The sequence below is a fragment of the Miniopterus schreibersii genome (genome assembly GCF_964146895.1).
Source record: "Miniopterus schreibersii genome assembly, chromosome: 1".
In the NCBI taxonomy this organism is placed as follows: Eukaryota; Metazoa; Chordata; class Mammalia; order Chiroptera; family Miniopteridae; genus Miniopterus; species Miniopterus schreibersii.
Genome location: NC_138101.1, coordinates 165078073 through 165102447, shown reverse-complemented (window position 1 = coordinate 165102447; position 24375 = coordinate 165078073). Strand labels below are relative to the sequence as shown.

The 24375-nt window shown below is 34.0% G+C and overlaps 1 protein-coding gene across 4 annotated transcripts in view; it reads left to right on the top strand.

The window, feature by feature from the left end:
• The window catches only part of MAP4K5 (mitogen-activated protein kinase kinase kinase kinase 5), a 93195-nt gene that overhangs the window by 59589 nt on the left and 9231 nt on the right, over positions 1-24375 (top strand). For all 4 annotated transcript variants that reach the window (XM_081116251.1, XM_081116249.1, XM_081116250.1 and 1 more), the window contains exons 15-28: positions 3458-3516; positions 4533-4600; positions 5980-6022; positions 6658-6811; positions 8045-8142; positions 8309-8350; positions 9221-9305; positions 12145-12224; positions 12530-12590; positions 15213-15327; positions 16257-16315; positions 18633-18736; positions 19113-19290; positions 22396-22464. In XM_081116251.1, coding sequence (XP_080972377.1) covers positions 3458-3516; positions 4533-4600; positions 5980-6022; positions 6658-6811; positions 8045-8142; positions 8309-8350; positions 9221-9305; positions 12145-12224; positions 12530-12590; positions 15213-15327; positions 16257-16315; positions 18633-18736; positions 19113-19290; positions 22396-22464 — 1215 coding nt within the window. The remainder of the gene's footprint in view (positions 1-3457; positions 3517-4532; positions 4601-5979; positions 6023-6657; positions 6812-8044; positions 8143-8308; positions 8351-9220; positions 9306-12144; positions 12225-12529; positions 12591-15212; positions 15328-16256; positions 16316-18632; positions 18737-19112; positions 19291-22395; positions 22465-24375) is intronic.

Here is a 24375-nt window from a genome sequence, read left to right as displayed (position 1 = left end):
TAAATTTGAAAAACTTTAGGTAGCTATTTCTTCAAATTTTCTATCCCAGGTTCTCTCTTTTGGAACTCCAGTTAAATGTTAGACTGTTTGATGTTTCTCAGGTCACTGAGGCCCTAATCTCTCTGTCCCCCATATACTCACATGTGTTCTTTTGTTCTCTGTACTTGTTTTGTTTCTATTGCCCTGACTACCAAGTTCTTTAATTTTTTTTTTCTTATGTGGTGTTCAGTTTCCTCTTTAAGCCCATTGGTGAATTTTATTTCAGGTGCAGTATTTTTCAGATCCAGATTTTCATTGATATATATATATAGGAATATGTATATATATAATACACATATATCGAGTTTCTGTTTTCTTCTGAGAATTTTCATCTGCTCGCTTACTGTGCACGTCTTTAAATTCTTGAACATATAATGGCTGTTTTAAAGTCCTTGTGTACTTTCAACATGTGTTTATATTTTTCACCTGGTTGTGGTTTCTGTTCTCTTCTATGGTTGTTTTTTATTGTATCTTGGCTACTGTGATACAACACGAGTGTCTGGATTTCGTGCTCTTTACTTTAAAGAGTATTTCGAGAGCTAATTCATTGGTAGGCCCACTTGATCTTTTCAAGGCTTGTGCCAGGTTTTACTAGAGTATTTAGCAAGGTCTTTGCGTAGAAACTCAGAGGTCTTTCCTAGTACTGTTTGATCACCAGGCTCTGCATTTAGCTCACCACATTCTGTTAGCTCTTTTCTGACATACCTTGCATAATCTTGCTTTGCTTGTGGGCAATTTAGCATTCAGCTAAAGCCTTAAGAGACCTCTTCGCATATTTCTAGAGTTCCTTCTTTATGCAGCTTTGTCGTTTCTGGTACTCTGTCCTTCAAATTCCTACTGCCTAAGCAGCTCCAAACTCCAATCTTTGTTTCCTGCACTTAGTGAAACAGTTGCTCTCTCTTTGGGTTCCACTGTCTTGTGCCCTATTTTGGAAAGTGCCTTCAGGCAGAAAGCCAGGGTGAATGTGGAACTTACCACCATGTAGTCCCCTTCTCTCAAACCTTCTGGTGTCAATATCTATTGCCTCAAAATAGTTGCTTCATATATTTTGTATACACACACACACATAAATTTGTGTTATATGTATGTAGTTGTTTATAGCAGAAGGGTAAGTCCAATTCCTGTTCCATCATTATGGCTAGAGTCTACATTTATCTTTTGGAGACAAATGAGGAAATACAATAGAAAACCTCCCGCCTTTGTATTTTCTTAGGCCAAAGATGCATCCAAAGGTACTGCTGAAACTGGAACAATGGGTGTGGGCTGCCTGTCGCTACTTTAGCCAATTAAGCAGAGACAAGGTTGAATCAAATATGAGCATTTATTCCACTTTTGCCAGCAAATGGGAGACTAGTGGGATTTGTCCACATAAAATCTGCTCTGCCCTTCCTTTACATGGCTGGTTATATAGGGCTGCATGCAAGGGAGAAAGGTGGGGGTGGGGGGTGGGAGGATGGCATGCAAGGGAGAAAGGTGGGGGTGGGGGGTGGGAGGATGGCATGCAAGGGAGAAAGGTGGGGGTGGGGGGTGGGAGGATGGCTGCAGTGTCTGTAGTCCCTTTGTCTCCTTCCAAGATCTTGAAGCCTGATAACAAGGTAGTTAATTTTTAATAGTGTTAAAACCCAGTTCCACCAGTTCCTAGGACCTGAGAATTGTGGGCATTCCTGATTGGGGGCGGGGGGGGGGGGGGTCAGGTTCCAGGCACAGCAACCAACTCAAAGCACATCCTGTCCTTTGTTCTGGAAATGTATTTTCTGAGCAGTGGGCCAGCAGTGAACCCATCCAGGCCCCAAAGTGTCTCACCTTTTTTAGCTCTGTTTTCATTTTTGCAGCACATCTTCCAGTTTTCTAGGGTCTGTAGGAAAACTTCTTATTTATAGTTGATAAGGTGAATAATCATTAAACAACTATGGTCCTATTCCCGTTAGATGCCCTCCTCCCTTTCACAGTCATGGTTAACAGAGTATGATCAACCTCTCTGCCCCCAACACTGCCAGGAGTTTCTTTCATACAAAACAAAACAACTTGGGGGCATCCCAGAACAGTGATATAGTTATGGCATCTGTGTCATAATACATAGCTGCAGTAACATTAAACTAGTTTAAGAAATACTTTTCTTACATGTTAAAATAAAACGTCTTAAATATTTGCTATTATAAATGAAATCTCTAATTTTATTTTCAATTACTGTAACTGGGATTGGGATGCAGTTGACATTTTACTATATCTTTAAATTTATGAAACTAATTTTCTCTAGGAACTTTTATGTCTTGAAATTTGCTATACATGTATAATTCCTTTTTTTAAAAAATGATATTCCCCCCCACACACACATTTATACCTTTTATAATTCATCCCTAGATTGCTTGCCAGTATTTCTAGTTGTGACCAAAAAAAATTAAAATATTTAGCTCATCTCTGTCTCAAATGACTGACATGTTTTTTGGTGAATTATAGTAGTGGTTCTTGAATTAAGATATTTTTTAATTGTGTTAAGAAATAAGTCATTAATGAGCAAGGGCTTTTTATTTTAGGTTGTTGGTGTGTTTTTTTAAGTAGGTACTATATTTAAGGGAGTATCTTATAGTCTTTTATTGTAAATTTTATGACATTTTTGTTTAATGTAATGAATTATGTAAATACTTTGTGTTGCTTTACAAATCCTTTTAGAGGTAAGGACAACTGGATCCTTTTTTAAAGTACTTCTTTAATGTATTTTGTTTGCCAAGATTGTATTTAGGAATCTTACATCTCTGCTGAAAGTCTATTTTAATTTTAATTTTTTCTAGTCTTTTAGTCACATTAGATTTTAGAATAATAAGCCATCGTTTTCTCTGTTTTAGAATATTTCACATAAAAGAAATACTTTGAGTATTTGTAACAAATCTAAAATCAGTCTGACTAGGCCAAATAAAATACAAATTTAGCAAAATATAATATTAAATTCATGAATACCATTGTAACATTTAATTTGACAAGGATCATTTGTTTTTTGTGGGTTTGTTTTAGATAATTATAAGTAATTTGGAGGGAGGGGGTTCATCCCTACCATAAAGTTGTAGCTTAAACTAGTCTCAAAACGATCTGTAGCCTAGATAACATCCTTAAAGTGTTTTTAAATCCTCTAAAATCCTTTAAGCCATCTACCTTTAGTTTTTAAAAATCTCATACATAAAAAGTGCTATTAAATATTTTTGAACTCAAACCAAGAATTAAGTAGAGTTGTTAGAAATACACCAAATTGTTGTTTTCTTTTGGTAAGCATAAAGTAAGGGTACTGTTATAGTAAAAAAAAGAGACTTTGTCTTTCTTCTTTCCTCTCTTACTTCCCCCCACCACAATATACATGCTTCTCATTATGTTTCTGAGATTAACCCTGTAAGATAGAGTTTGTGAATATCTGTTATATATTTTGCAGTTGACAAATTACAGTTTGAACCTCCTCTGAGAAAAGAAACAGAAGCACGGGATGAAATGGTAGGAATTATCACTTTAAAGTATTTTACACATTAAAATTTGAGAAAACTTATAGTTAGGTATACTTTGACTAATGAACAAAGCAATATACTCTTAAGCATTAATTTTGTTAATGTATTTCAGATATTAAAATTTGAAAAAGCCAACAGTTAGGTGTATTTTTTCTAGTGTAAAATATATAATATACCATTTTAACCATTTATTTTTACCCTTGTGAGATTTTTGAAGAACTTACATGAAGTTATTAAGCTATGTTGTGGAATTTGATGCTCAGCTTTAAGCTCTCAGGATCTTTTTTCTTATTGATTCTTTTTGATTTGTAGTACATTGTTTCATTGCCTTACTATTTTAAATAGTTATTTGTTAATATAGATTCTTTTTCAACCACTGCTCTTATTCTGCAGTTACTATTTAGTCAGCCCTTTCCTTATCTGAAAGGAAAGAAGTAGTAGATAGAACAAGATATTATTAGAGTCAGCCTAGATGTTATGTTAACCTACTTTATATTAGTAAAAGTATAGTTTCTAGAATCATTTCTTCTGTTAATGGATCTCTTCATCTTAACCATTGGAAGTGGTGCTCTTATTATTATATACAGGGTGGGGTAAAAGTAGATTTACAGTTGTGAGGACGAGAAACAGTTTATTCTTATGTTATTATTTCTTAATTATTGTATTTTCTGTACAAACAACTGTAAACCTACCTTTGCCCCACCCTGTATATTGCTGTATAATAAACTCTCAATGTCTATTCTAGTAGGAAAAAATAATAGCATCAATGAATTAATGATGATATGATGTTTAGTTCTCCGTGCTAATGGAGTAGTGATACAAATAATTCAAAGTTAGGTTTTTCTGTTTTACTTTGGAATATATTAGCTTATTGGTAAAGAGGACTTGTTGCACTTGAAGCTATATATTGTATGTTTATGGAACTTCTTGTTTTAGTTAACTGATGAGTATTGACCTATATCTGTTATAAGGTAACATTTTAAACTCTATTTTTTACCTTCATAGGGAGTATCATCAGACCCAAACTTTGTGTTACAGTGGAATCCTTTTGTTGATGGTGCAAATACTGGAAAGTAAGTTGTTTACTAATATAAGAACTTTATTTTACTTGATTACATAGGAGCAGTATTGGGGGAAGAGGGATGTGATTTATCCTAATAAGCCTTCGTTTTCATTTTTCAAAAATTTGTACTGTGGTTCTTGTCAGTGTAAGGTTTCTGACTTTTTATTTTATTACCAAAATGCATTGTTTGTTGATCCTTAAGATTTTGGGGTTTTGTTCTTTAAATTAGAATATAGTATGTGTAATGTTAGATCAGCCACATGATATCATGGGGAAAAATACTATAGTGGGAGTCAAAAAGTCCTAGTCTCACCTCTGCAATGTAGTTACTTCATTTTCTAGACCTGCCTTCCCTCAGCAGTTGACAGGGATAGCCTAGACGAGTTGTTCCAAACCTGTTTGTGCATTGCAGTACCTGGAGAGCTTTTTGGAAATACAGATTCCTGGGCCCCCCACATTAGGCTATAGATCTAGGGTTGGTAAACTGGTTTATAATCCACATCTGACCCGCTGCTTGTTCTTTGTACAGCCCATAAACTAGAATGATTGAAAAACACACACACAAAAGAACAGTGATACTTTGTTATGCTAGAAAATTATGTGAAGTTTAAATTTCAGTGTCCATAGATGAACATTTATTGGAACATAACCATGCTCATTAGTTTATATATTATCTGTGGCTGCTTTCACAATACAACAAAAGAGTTAAGTAGGTGTGACCACTGTATGGTTTGGAAAGCCTACAGTATTGAGTATCTGGCCCTTTACAGAAAAATGTTTGGCAGCCCCTTCAATAGAATACAGTCTTTGGGACTGGAATCTTAAGAATCCTGAAAGCATCCCAATTGATTGTAGTGACTGTGTATGGAACCAGTGGGCTAGATCAGTGATTCTCAATCTTTGATGTGCCTGGATGCTTACCTGGAGACCTTGTTAAAATGCTGATTCTGATTCAGTGGGTCTAGAAGGTGCATTTATAAAAATTCCCAGGTGATGCCAATGTTGCTAATCTGTGTACCTCACTTAAAGCAGCAAAGGACTTGATGATATGGCTATTTGAACCTATAATTCACTGTGGGTTCCAACTCTAAAATTCTGACTCTGTTTTACCACTAAGTTTAATTTAGTTTTTATTATATATTAAATGTTGCAAAGCATAACCATAAACTAAAAAATCCTTTTATTCAGTGTATAAAAATCTCTATAGTTATACTAAGACAATTTGGCAGAATGAGGCGTAGGTTTTCCTATAGATTTTCAAAATACTGTGTGCCATGACCTAATTGTCTTTTCTATCCCCTGAACATAAACAGGTTTTAATGCACATTTAATAGTGTATCTATGTTATAATTTATCACCATCTAAATTGCATTTTCCTTTTTGTATTAGATCGACCTCAAAACGAGCAATACCACCTCCCCTTCCTCCTAAGGTGAGCTATTGATAGATTTTAAACAATAAATCCTTGTTTAAATAATAAAATAATTAAAATTTTAAAATAATGTTAAATTTGTTCAAAATTCTTTTAAATATATCTTAGATACAGTTTTCTTTGAGAGGATTATGGAGATGTAAAATATACATTAAGAAAGATTTCTTATTCATAATAAATACAATATTTTTATAGCTATTAGAAAAAGGCAAAAATAGGTTATTACTCATTTGAGAAAATACTTGGCTACATGGACAGGTGATAAAGAGTTCATTATTTACAATCCTGCTTTATTACTACAATTTGACATTTCCATAGGGTCATAATTCATTAAGTCATTTTCTTGCTTGTTTCTAGGTAGTAAATATTATATGGCTTATTTACATAATTTTATTGCTTATAAAATTTTATCAATTTTAGGTTACAGTTGATTAAAAGTCACATCGCAGATTTATGACTGTGTTGGGACAGTAACTCAACTCTTGCTTATTACTTAGCTCAGTAAATTGAACCCTATAGAAGAAAGAAAAAAGGCATATCCTCCTCCCCCTAAAGTCTTTGATACATGATAATAATAAAGTGTCACTGTTTTATATACAAATTTATTAGAGTACTTTGTGTCTTATTATTCCTAGCCAAGGATAAACAGTTACCCTGAAGACAACCTCCTAGATGAAGAAAAATCATCAACTATAAAACGTTGCCCTGATTCAGACAATAGAGCTCCCCACGTCCTCAGAAGACAGAGTAGCCCAAGTTGTGTTCCCGGGGCTGAGACTTCCTCTATTGGTATGGCTAGCAGTATTAGCAGCTCTGGAGTATATAGAGCTAGATATGTGATCTGGGTAAATAAATGAAAGTGAAAACTGAAAAGAAAGCTGTTTTGTTCATGTTCTAAAGAATGTGTTTTTTCTTTAGTCAGTTTTATTAATGTTTAAATCTTTGTGAAATTTCTTTAAAATTCCACATGGGTAGGCTATAAATAGATTCAGTCCAATTCAACCCTAATTTGATCCCTTACTAAATATCGTGGGATCTAGAAAGATGAATGGATGTTCTGCCCTCTAGAAATTCAGGGTCTATAGCAGAAGTTATACTCATGTACACATAGCATTAGACAAGACAGTTTGTATAAGTGTCTCCTATAATAATTAACTCTATGTAATAGAGGAGGAGAGAGATCTGAGAGAGACAAGGTTAGGGAAGAGAGAGGAGGTGGGCCTGGCAAAGTATTTAAGGGCTTGGTGAGCCTTCAGTAGGTAGAGACAGTACTGACAGGCATTCTTGGAAAACAAGAAAAAATGAACAAATGTACTAAAACAGAATAATTTGAATATGTTGGAAATACAGTCTAGTTCAATAAGTTAGATTTAATTTTTCTCACAATATGAAAAGAAATTTGTTGTTTTCATGCATTAAGGCCACTGCTGAAGATGCTATGCATGCTAGCTCTATAGGATCCAGAGAAAAGCACAAAAGATACTTGAACTCGTCTGACAGAGAATATTTCCCAATAAAGGATTACCCAATATTATGCTAAGTGAAATAAGTCAGAGAAAAACAAATACCATATAATTTCATTTATATGCAGAATCTAAAGAAAACAAGTAAACAAACAGATTAGAAATAGACTCATAGATACAGAGAACAGACTGAAGGTTGCCAGAGTGGAAGGGGGTTGGGAGTCTGGGTGAAAAAGCTGAAGGGGGTAAGAAGTACAAATTGGTAGTTACAAAACAGTCATGGGGATGTAAAGTACAGCATAGGGAATATAGTCAATAATACTGTAATAACTAAGTATGGAGCCAGGTGGGTACTTGAGATATCAAGGGATCGCTTTGTAAAGTATGTAAGTGTTTAACCACTGTGCTGTACACCTGAATGTAAACTGTAACTGAAAAATAAAATTTAAAAAAAGGATTACCCAAATGAAAAGCAAGTACTGAGGGCAAGGGAAAGTTGTTTTTCAAGGAAAGTACTTATTCGTTTGGTTATTCAACTTTTAACTGTGATTCTCTGTAGGGAATGGTGATGGTATTTCCAAACTGATTAGTGAAAATACAGAAGGATCAGCACAAGCACCACAGTTACCACGAAAAAAGGACAAGCGAGATTTCCCTGTAGGTATAATGGGCATTTGGTTATTAGTTGTAACTAATGCTGTATTTATCATATAAGGGGCATAGTATATTAAATTGAAGATTTTGAATAACTGAATTTCTAAATGTATAAAATTTTTTTAAGGCTTACGAGGTCTCACAGTATTCATAATTATTTTTACCACAGAAACCAGTAATCAATGGCCTCCCACCCACCCCAAAAGTGCTGGTAAGTAATATTTTTATGTGAATCACCAATTTTTATCTGTTTAGAAGCAGCAGAAGATTGTTTATTTGCTATCAAATATCTTGATCCATTGAATGGACAGATTATAAAATACAAAGGCATTAAATGCATTTGGATATACTATATACCATAATTTTAGTGAGTTGAATAGAATTTGGAGAGTTTCACTTTTTATAAATATGGGCAGTTGGGTTCTCGGATTAGCCTACAAAGACCAATTTAATTTTAATGCGATGATATTAATGGTACTGAGTCCTGTTCATTACATGGGTTAAATATTTTTCTATACCTTTGAACTATATGCAATGAAAAGGAACAAGGAAGCTTCTGTTAATGCTTGTTTCGGGCCCTTCAGCAGGACCTATCTGTAAGGTGATGTAGCCTGTCATATGAATAGGACACTTTATGCATTGTACTTTTTTATTCAGTAAAAGTCTAACATATAGTATAAATATTAGTAATTTTGTCTTTTATCACTGTTAAAGAGTTATAGCACAGTTATAACCACGATAGTGTTACTCAGTAAAATCATCTATTGTTTCTCATTATTAAATGTTAGTCTTAAAGATAAGCAGTGACTTAAAATTCCTAGAATAGCAGTGATTTAAGTAGATATTTTGATAAATTTGGTATTTTTGCCATAAAATATGAATTACACAAGGAAAGAATACGAGATTCAATTGGTAGAAGGGGTTAAATTTTATTGAAATATATGAATTTTGTTTTGTAATGAAACCTTAAGTATATGTAAATAAGAATACATTTAATATTTCCTGATAATCTTAGCTATTTTCTAAGAATATATAAAATTAGTTAATCAAATAAGTCAACATTTTTTTCTTTCTAAATAAGATGGGAGCATGTTTTTCCAAAGTTTTTGATGGCTGCCCTTTGAAAATTAATTGTGCAACATCCTGGATACATCCTGATACAAAAGGTAAAACTTCTGAACTTTTACATACATCTCCAATAAAATATTTATTATGTGAAAGGATCTTTATGATCAGTGAATTGAGGTTGTTTACTTTAAAAATATGACTTAGATACTAAATAGTAAAGGTACCTGCAACAACCTAAGTAGGTAAATAGAGTTTTGGTTTAAAGCATTAGAATTTAAGAGTATCTAGGAACTGTTCCTGATTAAAGGAGACCAAAGAGACATCACAACTGATTACAACCATAATTTGGGATTTTCTTTTATGTAAAAAGATAGTACTGGGACAGTTAATAGTCTCAGTAAGTCAAGTCAATGGGTTAGATAATAGTATCATTTCAGTGTGAATTTCCTGATTTTGATCATTGTGCTATTGTTATATAAGACCTTGGTGTTTTTTCTTTAAGAAATGCACACTGGAGTATTTAGGATTAAAAGGGCATTGTGCTTGTATCTTACTGAAACAAAAACAAGTTCAGAAAAAAGAAAAAGTGTGTATGAAGAGAGAAAGGATAAAGCCACAGTAGTGAATGTTAGCAGATGTGGGATCTGTGTGAAGGATATTCAGAAATTCTTGTACTTTTGCAACTTTTCTGCAAATGTGAAATAATGGCAAATACAATTTGTTTTAAAAAAATTTAGGCTATATTTTTAAAGTGAGAAAGCATAATACATAGAGGCAAAAATTTGGAATCAAACAGATCTGGGTTTGAATTCCTGCTCTGTTATCACTATGTGACTTGGGAAAGATACTTAACACCGTTGGTTCTCAGTATGCTCATTTATAACAAAAAACTCTTAATACAACTCACCTTGTTGAAAGGAAGCAAAGAGCCTACCTGGGTGTCTGGCAGTTAGCAAACAGAAGTCAGGTAGTAGAGGGTGTTCAGGAAATGTTTGTTTCCACTTCAACACAGTAAACACAGATCATATATAATGATCTGCTTTAAATATCGCTATTACAAAGTATAACAGAAGAAAACATTTTTAACAGTAAGGAAATGTTTTTGTGTGTGTGTTTGTAAATTTTCATTTTGATATAATTTCAGACTTAAAGAAAAGTTAGAAAAACAGCACAAGAAACTCAGGATCATTGATTGTTTCTGTTTTGCTCCATTTGTTGTGCTGTACCCTGTACGTGCATTTTTTCTGAATCACTAGAGAATGAGTTGAGGACATCATGCTCTTCTTCCCCTTATACTTCAATTTGTATTTCCTAGGAGTAAGAATTATCTCTTATATAACCACAGTACAATTATAAAGATCAGGAAATTTATCAGTGATATAATACTATTTTTTAATCCACGGTTCATATTTAAATGTTATTAATTATCCCAATAATATCTTTTATCATTTCCACCCTCCTTTTCCCCCCCAGTTCAAAATTTAAGATCACATGTAACATTTACCAACCATGTCTCTTTAGTCTTTGTTAGTCTGGAACAGTTTATATAAACCTTTCCATCTCTCTCTTGATCTTGATACTTTTGAAGACTACTTATTTTGTAGAATGTCCCTTAATTCGGGTTTCTCTGATGAGTACTTATGCTTAGATCAGGTTATGCATTTTTGGCAGGAATATCACAGAAGTGTTATTGTGCTCATCTCAGTGCATCAGAGCAGGAGGCACATGGTATTCAGCTTTTCCAAATACTAGTGATATTAACATTGACCAGTTGTTTAAGGCAGTGTTCACTAAGCTTTCTCCACTGTCAAGTTACTGTTTCTTCCTTTCTAATTAATAAGTAATTGCTTAATTAATTTCCCAAACTGATAAAATAAGGGGAGATACAGTAAAACTATATAAATATCCTCTTGCTCATCAGACTTTGACCAACTAGTTTTAGCATCCATTGGCGACAATCCATTGATGTCTATTGACACAATAATTTCCCTTCTTTCCCATTTATTCATTTAAGTATTTTTACCAGTTGAATTTATGAATTCTTTTTTTATTCAGTGAGATATGATCTGTCACTCTTAATATTTATTTTAGCACTTAAATTGTCAGAATTTTTGAGCAGTGGGAGCTCCTATGTTCTTGTGTTTGGTATGTCCTCCTCATGTTTTTTGAGTACTTCCTGACTTTCTGGCACAGCAAGATTTCTAGACAAGTCTTATAATTTCCTTGCCCCAGAATTAGAATTCACCTTTTCACCTGGCCGGGCGTGGCTCAGCGGTTGAGCGTCAACCTAGGATCCAGGCAGTCGGGGTTCTATTCCCAGTTGGGGCACATGCCTAGGTTGCCAGCTTGATCACCAGTTGAGGATGTGCAGGAGGCAGCTGATCAATGTCTCTCTCATCGTTGATGTTTCTATCTCTCTCTCTCTCCCTCTCCCTTCCTCTCTCTGAAATCAATAAAGATATATTTTAAAAAAAAAAAAAATTCGCCTTTTCTCCAAGAAGCCCTGGGGTTTTTTTAAGTGGAAAATAATATTTAGAAACCAAGGTCTGTATACTAGGTGTGCTCATAATTTCTGGTTTGTCATAATTTATAATTCGTATTTAATTTGTAGTTTTCTTGTCCAAAGAGTATTTGCAATGTCTGGTGTAAAAAAAATATATAGCTATAATAAAAACTCTTAAGATATGAAAATTATTATGTTGAAAGGAAGGATTGTATAGTAAGATAAAGCAAGAGTGAGTCAGTAACATCTGCTTTTAAAAATAAGAAAAGAATTGGAGAAAGAGTTAAAGATGGAGGCATAGATTTAAAAAAATAATTTTTCTTTGGATAGGTGGGTGGCTAACTCTTAATACTGTTAAAAAATAGAGCCATTATTTTAGTGAGCAATTTCAGAAAATGATAGTAAATTCTGGCTGTTTATCTCAATTATTTTAGATCAGTACATTATTTTTGGAACTGAAGATGGTATTTACACATTGAATCTCAATGAGCTACATGAGGCAACGATGGAACAGGTAATTGAGGAGTTTTAACTAAAGAAATTAGTTTGAGTAAATTGAATAAAAGAAATATCTTAATTTTAAATGAATTTATATGGGCCTCAGTTTTAATTTTTATGATTTAAATATTTAAAGAAGTGAAATTTTACATTTTACATGTTCATGGTAAAAGCTTTTTTTCTTTTAGGTTTTGGTAATTTACTGAAAAATAGAAAATAGTTATTTTTTTACTATTTCAGGCTGTTGGAATTTGGAGGTTAGAGATAAGGAGATGAAAATTGGAGAGTTTTAATTATCTTCTTTTTTTTTCTTCTTTATAGTTATTTCCAAGGAAATGTACTTGGCTCTATGTTATCAATAATACTTTAATGTCATTATCAGGTATGTATATGGTGAACATAATGTGAAAAATAAGTCATAGACAAGCAGAGGAATGTAATTTTAATATGCATTGTTTTAAAATGTTGTTATTCTGGGTAACTATAGTATAGAAACTTTAAGACTTGCAATTTTTTTTTACCAGCTTAGAATGGGAAGAAACTTTGAGAAGGGACCCTGTCTTCAGTTAAGGTAGCACTTCCCAAATCTGCCCAGGATCTCAACACCTGAGGAATATCACAGTGATTGTTACCTGAAGCGTGCCTTCCACTCATACTGTCACTGCCTTCTGTTGAGAATTAACAGTTGAAGGGAAAGAATCAGAGGATCTAGCTGCTTCCTTTCTCTCTTTTATCTTGAGCAAGTCTCTCTCTTCCCTCAGTTTTCTTAATTGTAAATGAGAATGACGATAACAATAGCCTCAGAGTTTGCTTTGAGGATTGAATGAGATGATATCCAGAGTGCTTGGTAAACTGAAGACTTCTGCAGATGTTTCCTAGTAGAATTTGTGTTATTCAGGACCACATACTAATTATCTTGGACTGATGCTTTGAAGTCTTATAAACAAGTGGGTTCCAGAGCAACCTATTCTAATTTTGTTTTTGTTTTTCTTTTTTTGATTGTTGGGGAATAGGTTTGTGGGTGGTATTTTAAGTGGTTTTTTGTTTTGTTTTGTTTTTTTAATTCTTACTTACCAAAACCTACTTTTTTACATTGAGATTTAAATGGCTACCTAGAGATTTGCTGCTTGCTTTCATTCTGAGAGTAGAGTACAAAATAATTCTTTTTCTCTGTTCCTTAATTTAATCCTAGTACTATTAACTATTAAAACAGTACTCACCCCTTTCTCTACTTTGAATAGTTAAATAATTTTAGCATTTAAAACTTTTTTTAATTCTCTTTGTTCAATACTCTCTCATGCTGTGTATCTCAGTGGATCATGTGAGGATTATATCCCTGCTCTATTTACTGTAGTTAACAGTCAGGCTTGTCAGTGTTAAGTGTACCTTTTAGCTACGTATGTTTTAAAGCATCAGTGCCAATATACAGTCTTACTCATTGATAGGTAGGTAGATCATTATGAATTGTGGCCTAACTTAAATGTTATTTTCATAATTTTAAGTGTGGGTGTGTAACTTAAACTCTTCCACTAACCATCACCTAATGAGATTCTCTAGGACTTTATTTATTTGAGCTAATGACAGTATTTACGAAGAGCGCATTATTTGATTGTGCATAAATGGCTTCAAAGAAGCTGGGGTCCTCAAAAGAGTATTTAATCTCTTTGATTTAAATTATGCCTCCCCCAAATTTTATTTACTTATGAAAATAAACTTAAACCCAGTTTTGTTTCAGATCACAGTTCTGAATTGTATACATATAAGATCGCTTTCCTCCAACAGTTACTGCTTTTGTATCTACTCATACCTGTCTTTGGAAATAAGCTTAAAAGCCACACAGAGTACATCTTATATATTTATAAAATAACTAAGGAAAATAGGGAAAAGTTAGCCTATAAATTAGTTCTTTCCACACTCCAGTTAAAATGATCCATAAAACTGAATGAATTAAAAGGAGAAAATATTGTTCTGCTTATGAGTCTGCGTTTGTGTGGATGTGCACACATACATGTACTTGTGGGTTTAGCTGCCTAGCTAGCTGCATAGCTAGTTATGCATATAGGGTTAATGGAGAGAGGGAGGGTGGTTTAATGTTAGGCAGAATGTTTGCAGTCTGAAAAACTACGGGATAAGACTGGAGCATTCTCTCTGTCTACACACACACACGGTAGGGCAAAAGTAGGTTTACAGGTGTTAGTATGGAAAATAATTAATAAATAATAATACAAGAATAAACTGTTCTACGTACTTACATCTGTAAACCTACTTTTGCCCCACCCTGTGTGTGTGTATATACATACATATATATGTGTTTTTTAATACTAAAATGATAACTGTTTTGTGTTGTTACAGTACCATACCATGTATAACAAGGAATGAGATGATGTTTACCATATGCCCCCTTGCTTAAGACAGCTATGGTTTTGATTATCTGGAAATACTCCTATTTCCTATTATTTTTATATAATAATCACTGTTACCCTTGTTCTATGGCGTATAATACTTGTTTGCTTTACCTTTCTTAGTATTTCAATCTGTTATAAAGATGTCTTTCACAATCAGTTTTAATCCAAGGTATTTTAATAAATTATTAATCAATAGGTCTGTCCCAGAAAATAATATAGTTTTATAGGATTTTCCATGTTATACTAAAATAATCACACACACATCATTGTAACCCAGTCCATTGTACAGTGATGTTTAACAATTTCTCTTTCTATGTTGGCTTCATTAAGGTTCACGTATTAGTCAGAATATACCTAATTTGTGTATTAAGAAACACAATTGTCTACTTTCTTAAAACTCATTTTACTTATTATCTTTCAAAATAGTATTAACTGGGTTTTCTGTTTGTTTGTTTGTATGTGTTTTCTATATTGCTTGGCTATTTGAACATTTCTGGACTCCTCATTTTAGAAGGTAATTATGTTTCCTTTTGCTTGGAAATTATATTTTTTCTTCTGTAAATGATTCTAATAAAAATAACATGCTTCTCTTTTTATAGGAAAAAGCTTTCAACTCTACTCTCATAATCTTATAGCTTTGTTTGAACAAGCCAAAAAACCAGGATTAGCTGCTCATATTCAAACTCATAGGTTTCCAGACCGCATATTACCAAGGTAAAAAATATTTTGATTCTTCTGGGAGAGAAGGAAATTAGTTCATTTTTAAAACAGCCATTATTCTTTACCCACTGAAAAACTTTCTTTGTCTTAATTTTGAAAGATGGTTTACACTAAAGCACATGTCATAAAATTTGAAAGATCAGTGTTTCCACGAAAATCACCCTGTAGAAGTTTTTTAGTGCTTATTATTACTATTTCATTTTAATTTTTCAATTACAGTTTACTTTTAATATTAATGTTGGTTTCAAATATACAGCATAGTGGTTAGACAATCATATACTTTACAAAGTGTTCCCCCCATATTTTCACTACTCACCTGGCACTATACATAGTTATCACAGTATTGCTGACTATATTCCCTATGCAGTACTTTACATCCCCATGGCTATTTTGTAACTACCAATTTGAACTTAATCCCTTTACTTCTTTTACCCAGTCCCCCAACCCCTGTTCCCTTCTGGCAACCACCAGTCTGCTGTCTGTGTCTATGGGTCTGTTTCTATAGAACTTTTTTATATATGTGTATATATATATATTTTTTATTGATTTCAGAAAGAGAGGAAGGGAGAAGGAGAGAGAGATAGAAACATCAATGATGAGAATCATTGATCGGCTGCCTCCTTCATGCCCCTCTGCTGGGGATCGAGCCGGCAACCTGGCCATGCGCCCTGACCTGGCATTGAAACGCAGTCTTCTGAATCATAGGTGAATGCTCAACTGCTGAGCCATGCCGGCCAGGCTCTTTAGAAGTTTTATAATACAGATTCCCAGACCCTTCCTCCGTCCTATAAAATTATACTTCAGAGTCAGAGTCCAAGACAGTTTTATTTAAAGGTCCTTGACTAGCCTGATGCAACTAATTCACAGGTCACTGTTTGGAAACCATTACAATAGAGTACATTTGTATTGTCTTACATTTTCAGAAAGTTTGCTTTAACTACAAAGATTCCTGATACAAAAGGCTGCCACAAATGTTGCATAGGTGAGTAAATGCTGTTTCTTAAACTGCTAGTTAGAACGTTTCACATCTTTAAAATTATTTGAAGAGACAGTATCAAACAGGAAGGAAGATAGGCTTTATATTTGTTTTAATAAGGAATTAAAGGGCCACTTGAGCACAAGAATGTATAGTGGGACATGGCATAAAAATGCTTGGAGATAATAGTCCCAGTGCTTTCTCAGAGCATAGTGTTCTCTAGAGTTTTCTAACCCTAGTCTGAGGTTGTATCTCTGCTAATACCCTACTTTCATTTATTTAACACTTTTATTTAACAGTTACTGCTTAGTGCTTCATGAACATTATTATTATTGGAGTTTAGTCAGCTATGAAAACAGTCCACACACGAACACCCTCACTTCTGATTCCAATTGCAAATTTGGGGGCTTCCCAAAACTACCCTCGTGTTCAGAAATTCTCTAGGACTCACAGAACTCACTGAAAATGGTTTTATACTCATGGTTATGGTTTATTACAGGGAAAGGATATGAATTAAAATCAGCCAAGGGAAGAAGTGTATAGGGCAAAGTCTCAGGAAAAGTATTAAATGTAGATCTTCTGTTGACCTCCCCTTTGGAATAATGGACAACATTACTTTTCTGGCAGTGATGTATGACAGTACACACGCAGCATTGCCAACCGTGGAAGCTTACTCAAACCTCATTGTCCAGAGTTTACATTAGGGCTGCCTAACATAGGCATCATTGATTTGCCCACAAGGCTGATCTCAGTATCCAGCCCCGGATACTGAAGGTCAACCCAAAGCCCCTATCTTTTTTCCATTGCTTTTCAGGGAGGGGGGCCGAGAGAGAGAGATGTGAGAGCGAGAGAGATGTGAGAGAGACACATCAATTGGTTGCCTCCCACACACAACCGGGGCTGACCCTGCCACTGAGGTATGCATGCCCTGGGACCCTTCAGTCCACGGGCCGACGCTCTAACCACTGTGCAAACCAGCTAGGGCCAAGCCCCTATCTTAAATCACATTGTTAGTCTTTCTGGGATGACCAGTTGCCACTTAGACTCTCCAGTGTTGCCAGTCCCCACTCTAAATCATACTGTTATACTATTCAGTGACCCAAGGTCCCAGGCAAACAAAGATATTACTATCAGTTATGACATTCCTGAGGCTTAGAAAGTACCTCCCAGAAGGGGCAACAAAATGCAGACCTCCTTTGGGGGAAGGTTAAATTCTGTACTGTATACGTATCTCAACCCTAAAACCACCCTGTGATTCTTGTTATGTCACTAGTAAGTAACAGAACCTGGGATCAGACCCAGTCCATGACTTCAGATCCTGAGCTCCTGACTTCCTGCTTATTTTTTGTTTAATCAGTGAGCCTACATATTGACCTTCATGCTACATGGTTCCACAGCATACTCTAGTAGTAAGCACATTTCGTGAGCATTTTTCTAGGGGAGAATCAAGTTCATATCTGTTATCAGATCTGTGACTCAAGAAAGGTCTGGAAGCTTACAATCTATGATATAAATTCAAATTCATAGGTATATTAAGATAGAGTTTACGGCAAATAACTACTTTTATAATCATTATCGATGGGAGTCAAATTGCGGAGAAGGGAAGACCAGTAAGTTTTTGTAGGTTTTTGTCAAGGAAGTTACATCTTTAGTAAGATGTAAAATAGTTATTTTCACCATGTTTTAACAGCTGTAAACTATACCAAAAATGAAATAATAGATTTCAGTTGCCTCCTAGACCTTGTCTGAATTTTGTCTTTTGGTCAATTTACTTAAGAAACAGCTCTTCAGGTTTCATACTAGTTTAGGTGTTTTAGTACTTAAAATACTGTTATTGTAAAAAGTTCCTGTGTTTAAGGATGTAGTATATTAAAGATGTTTAGAAGTAAATGTGTATAATTTTAAAATGAGATAAGAAAGTGAAAAGGAAAGGGTAACAGAGCCCCCCCAAAAAAGAGACATGTTTACTTTCTACCCACTCTCTTTATCCTAGTGAACAGAAACAGTACTTTTCCTTTATCAGCTAAATAATTGCTTCAGATAGTTCTTCCATCTACGAGGGCCACATTTCCTTGTTTCTCCGTGTAGATTAGCATTGCCTTTATAAAGAAAGATGAGTTAGCTTTTAGGTGAGTCTACCTTTTAGCTCAACTAATTATGGCTTTTTACATATTTTTGCTTACTTATTTTTCATTTACAGTTTATATTCAATATCATTTTGTATTAGATTCAGGTATATTGCATAGTGGTTAGACATAAACCAGTTATGTTTTCATAGGAAGGTATTCAGTGTTTTAGGTATGTCTGTTTTGCTTCTTTCCAGTCAGAAACCCTTACACAGGACATAAATACCTCTGTGGAGCTTTACAGTCTGGAATTGTTTTACTTCAATGGTATGAGCCAATGCAGAAATTCATGCTGATAAAGGTATATGTTACTTTGTTTACATTTTTCTTCTTGAGAAAACACTAGTGTGCAACTGAAGTTAAAATGTTAAGATTCCATCGTTACTATGTAGGTTCAGCATGTTTATAGTTATTTAGAGATAGGTCTTTATTTGGTTTAGGAATTTTTCTTTAGATTTCCTCTTTAACTTATGATAATGAACTTTCAGAAGCATCACAGCCATAAAGATGAATGTGGCCAATTCTCTAAAACATATTTTATAGATTTTTATGATCCTTATGATTATTTTTAGAATTACATCAATCAAGAAAATGAAAGCCTTTTCTATTGGCTTTATTCAGCAGCAGTATGAATAGAGATTGTTTCTAAATTGTGCTTCTCTTGTTTGTTTTCCCAGCACTTTGATTTTCCTCTGCCAAGTCCTTTGAATGTTTTTGAAATGCTGGTAATACCAGAACAGGAGTACCCTATGGTCTGTGTAGCTATTAGCAAGGGCACTGAATCAAATCAGGTGGTTCAGTTTGAGACAATCAATTTGAACTCTGCATCTTCATGGTTTACAGAAATTGGTGCTGGTAAGTGTTTTTACCGTATGTTAAAATACTGCTTTTTCGTGTGAAAGAAGTAGAATGGTTTCAGCCAGTGTAGGCTCAGTCAAAGAAACACTCAGATCAGTGTTTCCCAAGTAAGCCCAGAGAATGATGTATATACAGTTTATGATCTCTCCTTACCTGAGGCAATTTGATACAAATTATTTTACCAAGGAAAAACTTAATGATTTAAGTTTTCTAAGATACAGGGGTGGGGAAAAGTAGGTTTACAGTTGTGATTGCATGAAACACAGAGTTTATTCTTGTATTATTTTTTATTTGTATTTTTTCATACAGAAAACTATAAACCTACTTTTGCCAACCTCTGTGCTTTTCAAATTTTATCAGCTTCTCAAACAAAGAGATTTACCTTTTTCTTTTCTATCAGTTTTTCCCTTTACACTTCCTAGAATCATTGAGTTCAAGTGCTTTTCATGTGTGGCCTCCACGCTTTACCGTTTAAAGATACATGAACATATCTCTTGCACTGTTTGAGAATGGTTCATTAGCTTAGGATTTTATCAGACATGTCTTAGTGAAAGTTCAGAGAAGGTTGGGAAGTTATATTCAAACTTTAAAGTTGGAACAAGTCGATCAATTTGTTTTTGAAATCTACATAGTAGATGAAATGAAGGGGGGGGGTCTTCATTTTGCCTATTTACTGTTTGTTTTGCTGGTGTATTATTTAGTCATCTGTAACCCCAGGTTTATGAAGACATTTTACATAAGTCAAGTAAGCTTTAGTTATAGCTGTTTCATTACTGACTCACCTTGTGAAAAAGTCCATTATAAGTATCATGAGCTTGATGTTTTTTATTAAATATCTTTAGCTTTTGATTATTTATAGGCCAAATTACAAGAACTCTGTACAATTCAGTTATTGAAATTAATGTAGAACCACTAATGTCACTTTCAGAGTAAGAATCAGTAGGAACTAGTAATATATCCTGGTAAATATTTAACAACAGGTACAGAGAAGTCTGGTTTGTAGCAGTTGCCTATTTCTGTGGTATAAATACTCACACCATGGCCAATTTTAAATTACCAACCTTGATGTCATCTAGCTCACAAAATTCCTGAAAATTTAACAACCCAGTTATAAGCTAGTTACAGCATGCACTGGACTATGTCACTCTCTTTATGGACCAAGTCATAATTTCCAGTAGAATAAAATAGGAATGTATTCTGTACACTCCCACCTTCAACTGTAGCCCACATTTCTTTTTAATTTATTGTTTAATACTTCTGGTTGAGTTAGGTGCATACCCTCCTAGCATAGCTAACAGAAAGGTACAAATGACATTGTTTTAGTATCATGAAATATAAGCAGCCCAAATAGAATTATGTTCCTATTATGTAGTTACTGCCAAAAAGAAGGATTATATATAGATCAGTTTACTTAAAAACCCAAGTCATTTTTGACAGCCCCAACTTTTTTTTTGGTTACTATGTAATAATAATATAGAGCAAGTCATTTCATACAGTTATCTAGTGTGTGTTTGCCATTTTCTTCTGTATGATATATTAGGTTACATTGCTCAAGGCTGACATTCAGAGTCCTCTTATAAAATTTGGGGGAGGGGGACCTTGAGGGTTCTTTTTTCTCTTTTTTTTTTTTTTTGAAGATTTTAAATAGATTTTTAGACAGAGAGGAAAAGAGAGAGAGGCATCGATGTGAGAATGAAATGTTGATCAGCTGCCTCCTACCCCCTACTGGGGACCAAACCCAAAACCCTAGACATGTGCCTGTGCCCTGACAGGGAATCAAACCAGCAGCCTTTTAGTGCGTGAGATGATGCCCAACCAGCCAGGGCCCTTGTTTGTTTTTTAATGTCTATACTGTTCTATGCACTTGTAACATTTTCTAGGCTAAAATTAATGCACAACCAAAATTACTTCCTGAGGAAAGCCAGGATTCTGAGGGTAATCATCCAGGTACCCCTCAAGTAGAGGTTGTCCTTATTAGGCTTCTCCGTTTTCACAAATGATTGTTAATCCACCTCCCAGCTGTGTTCATTGTTGAGCACCCCATGCCTGAGTGAGCAACAGTTGTAACAGTTAAAATAAACTATTCCAAGCATATTGTCAGCACTCCGTAAATATTTGTTGAATAAATGCATGAACATAGATTTATTGAGAAAAACTTTTTGGAGGGTTGTCCAAGAGACCAACAGTTTCAGTTCTTTTGACGAGAATTCTCTATGTATGAGCTTTGGAAGGTCCAAAAACACCCCAAAATAATATATAAAACTTTGTGTTTATGTTTAGATGTACAGTTTTTAGGGGAGGGGACCAATGGGCTTCCCAAAGAAATGCAGTGAAGAATGATTGCTCTAAATAATCTAAAAGATTTTCTTAGATTTAGCTAGACCACTCAAGCAATCTGAGTGCCTAAAATGAATTTTTTTACCAAAAATGTTTTGCAAAAATGTGCCATCACATACACACACAAAATGCCATCACATCTATCAGCAGATGTTAAAAGAAGCACCCTTGCAAATGTCAACAAAGTTATGAAAATTGCTTCCTGCAAAGAGACTGTTGACAGAATTGTTCATTATATTACTACTCAGTGTCCTCTTCAAAAAGGAACTTCCACCTACACACACACACCAGGAAAATTTCTCTCTGGTTACAGTTTTATTAACTTCTTTTGCTTTTTCTGAAACCCTGGCTTGTTTTTATCTCAGAGATGCTGGGATTCACCTAAGTGATCTTGTTTCCATCGTCCCATTGGTTACTGTCCAGTGCAGAGCAAAATCTAGTCATTGTATAGCATGCATCTTACTTTCTTTTCTGTATTTACCCTTCACTTTAGTAAATAATAAAACTATCTTAGCTGTTAATTAACTGTAATATTGAGCTTTTCTCAGCTCACTTAGCCATGCTTAGGACTTGATGTTTGCTCTCCTAAGTTGACTTACGTACATTTTTTGAAAAAATAACATATCATTTACAAAAGATAATTTGTATTAAATTTCAAAGATTAGCTTTAAATCACAGAAAAGGTCAGAATTTGTGTTCTTTTCTAAGCTCTCATTTTTAAAGCATGTTGTATAACTGTAACCTTGTTTGTTTTTTCACTCCAAGGCAGCCAACAATTAGATTCCATTCATGTAACACAGTTGGAGAGGGATACCGTTTTAGTGTGTTTAGATAGTAAGTACTACTTTAAAGTTTATTCTGAGTATACCACTTGATATAACAAATCTTTTCATGAAAGTTATCCTATTAAACTATAATTTAAGATTTTCACCTTAAGTGGCCTTGTTTTATTGATGAAAAAACATAATTGGCTACAGAATTGTAAATAGTAATTAATTGATCTGTTTGTCATTACTAGTCTCTGACTTTTTTCTTTGTTTGGCCTAGTTGGAAACATTTTATGAGAACAGTTTGCCTTAACTTTGGGTAAAATTCTATATAAAAGTATTCTGTATAAAATTCTGTGTAAAACTATTCTGAGAGTTTTTTTCATACCTTGTAACTGATGAAAAATAGAAGGTATATAGTCATACGCACTTAACGGGGATACTCAGTTCTAAGAAATTCATTGTTCGGTGATTTTGTCATTGTGTGAACATCATAAGAGTGCACTTACACAATCTAGATGGTATAGCCTATTACACACCTAGTTTATATGATACAGCCTATTGTTGCTAGGCAACAAACCCATACAGTGTACTGTACAGCATGAGATTAAATCAAGCACAAGAGAAAATGATACAATTAAGAGATGCTATAAACATACATGTGGCTGCTGCCAGCATAAAACAGTTTATTGTTTTATAGAAAACGTTTTTTTTCTATAAGTAGAAAGCGTACACTAAAATAGCAGTAAAAAGTATAGAATAGTAAATATATAATCCAGTAACATAGCCATAATTATCAAGTAATATGTCCTATGCATAATTGTATGGGCTGTACTGTTATATGACTGGCAGCGCAGGTTTGTTTACACCACCATCACCACAGATATGTGAGTAATGTGTTGCACTGCAATATTACAATGGCCGTACCTCTAGGAAATAGAAAATTTTCAGCTCCATTATAATCTTACGGAACCACCATCATATATGTGGTCTGTTGTTGACCAAATCATCATTATACAGCACAGAACTATGGTCCCCTAGAGCCATATAGCATGACTTTTGGGATCTTATCAGTGAGATTTTAATGTACAAATAGATTAGACACCTTCATCTGCTAGTTGTGATTCTTTTGATGTAGGAAGAGTTGTTATTGGTAGAAGTATGTTGTCCTGTAATCAGAGAAACAGAAAAAACTTCTAACAACAGGTATTACTTCAATTTTGTAAACAAACCCACCTTATTTTGATGCAGTGAATCCTGCAAGGTGAAATTCACCTAGACTTGGAACTATATTTGAAACTTGGCAGTATTTGCTATGTTTGATCCATTTCAATATTATTTAAATTACTGAATCTGCCCATAGGTGTTCAGGGTTATTTTTTAAATTGTTGTGCTACAGAATTTGCCTATATTTCTGTCCTAATTTCTGTTCTCTGAAGGATACCCTAGCGGATTTATCTTATAGAATCATAAAGATCATCTAATGTTAGAGATAAGTAACCTAAAACTCAAAGTGTTTCATTCACCCATCATTCCTTTTCTAAGTACTTTTGATTCTTTGAATACTGATAAAATTGGAGTATTATTCAGTTACCTTTAAATCAGTTTGATAAATTCTTTTTACTTAAACAAGTAGAAAGTTCTATATTGATTAACCAAATAATCAGATAATCAGAATTTAATTTTAATAATGTTGAACCTTTAATGTTAAATCCCTAATACCTTCTGAGACGTCCACGGAAAATAAATTGTGGTTAATTTTATTCTGTTGATTTATGTATTTTATCCAAAAGAAAAAGTTAAACCTTTGAATAACTAAGCCTTCCATTTCCCAATTATTCAAGGTAAATGGAAAGTTTACTTTCTTGAGGTTTTTTTTTTTTTGAGGAGCTGTATAAGACTTCAAAAATTAAGTATCAACTATGTAGTATAAATTAATTTTAGTAAATGCCAGTGGAGATAGGCCTGAAATCACAAA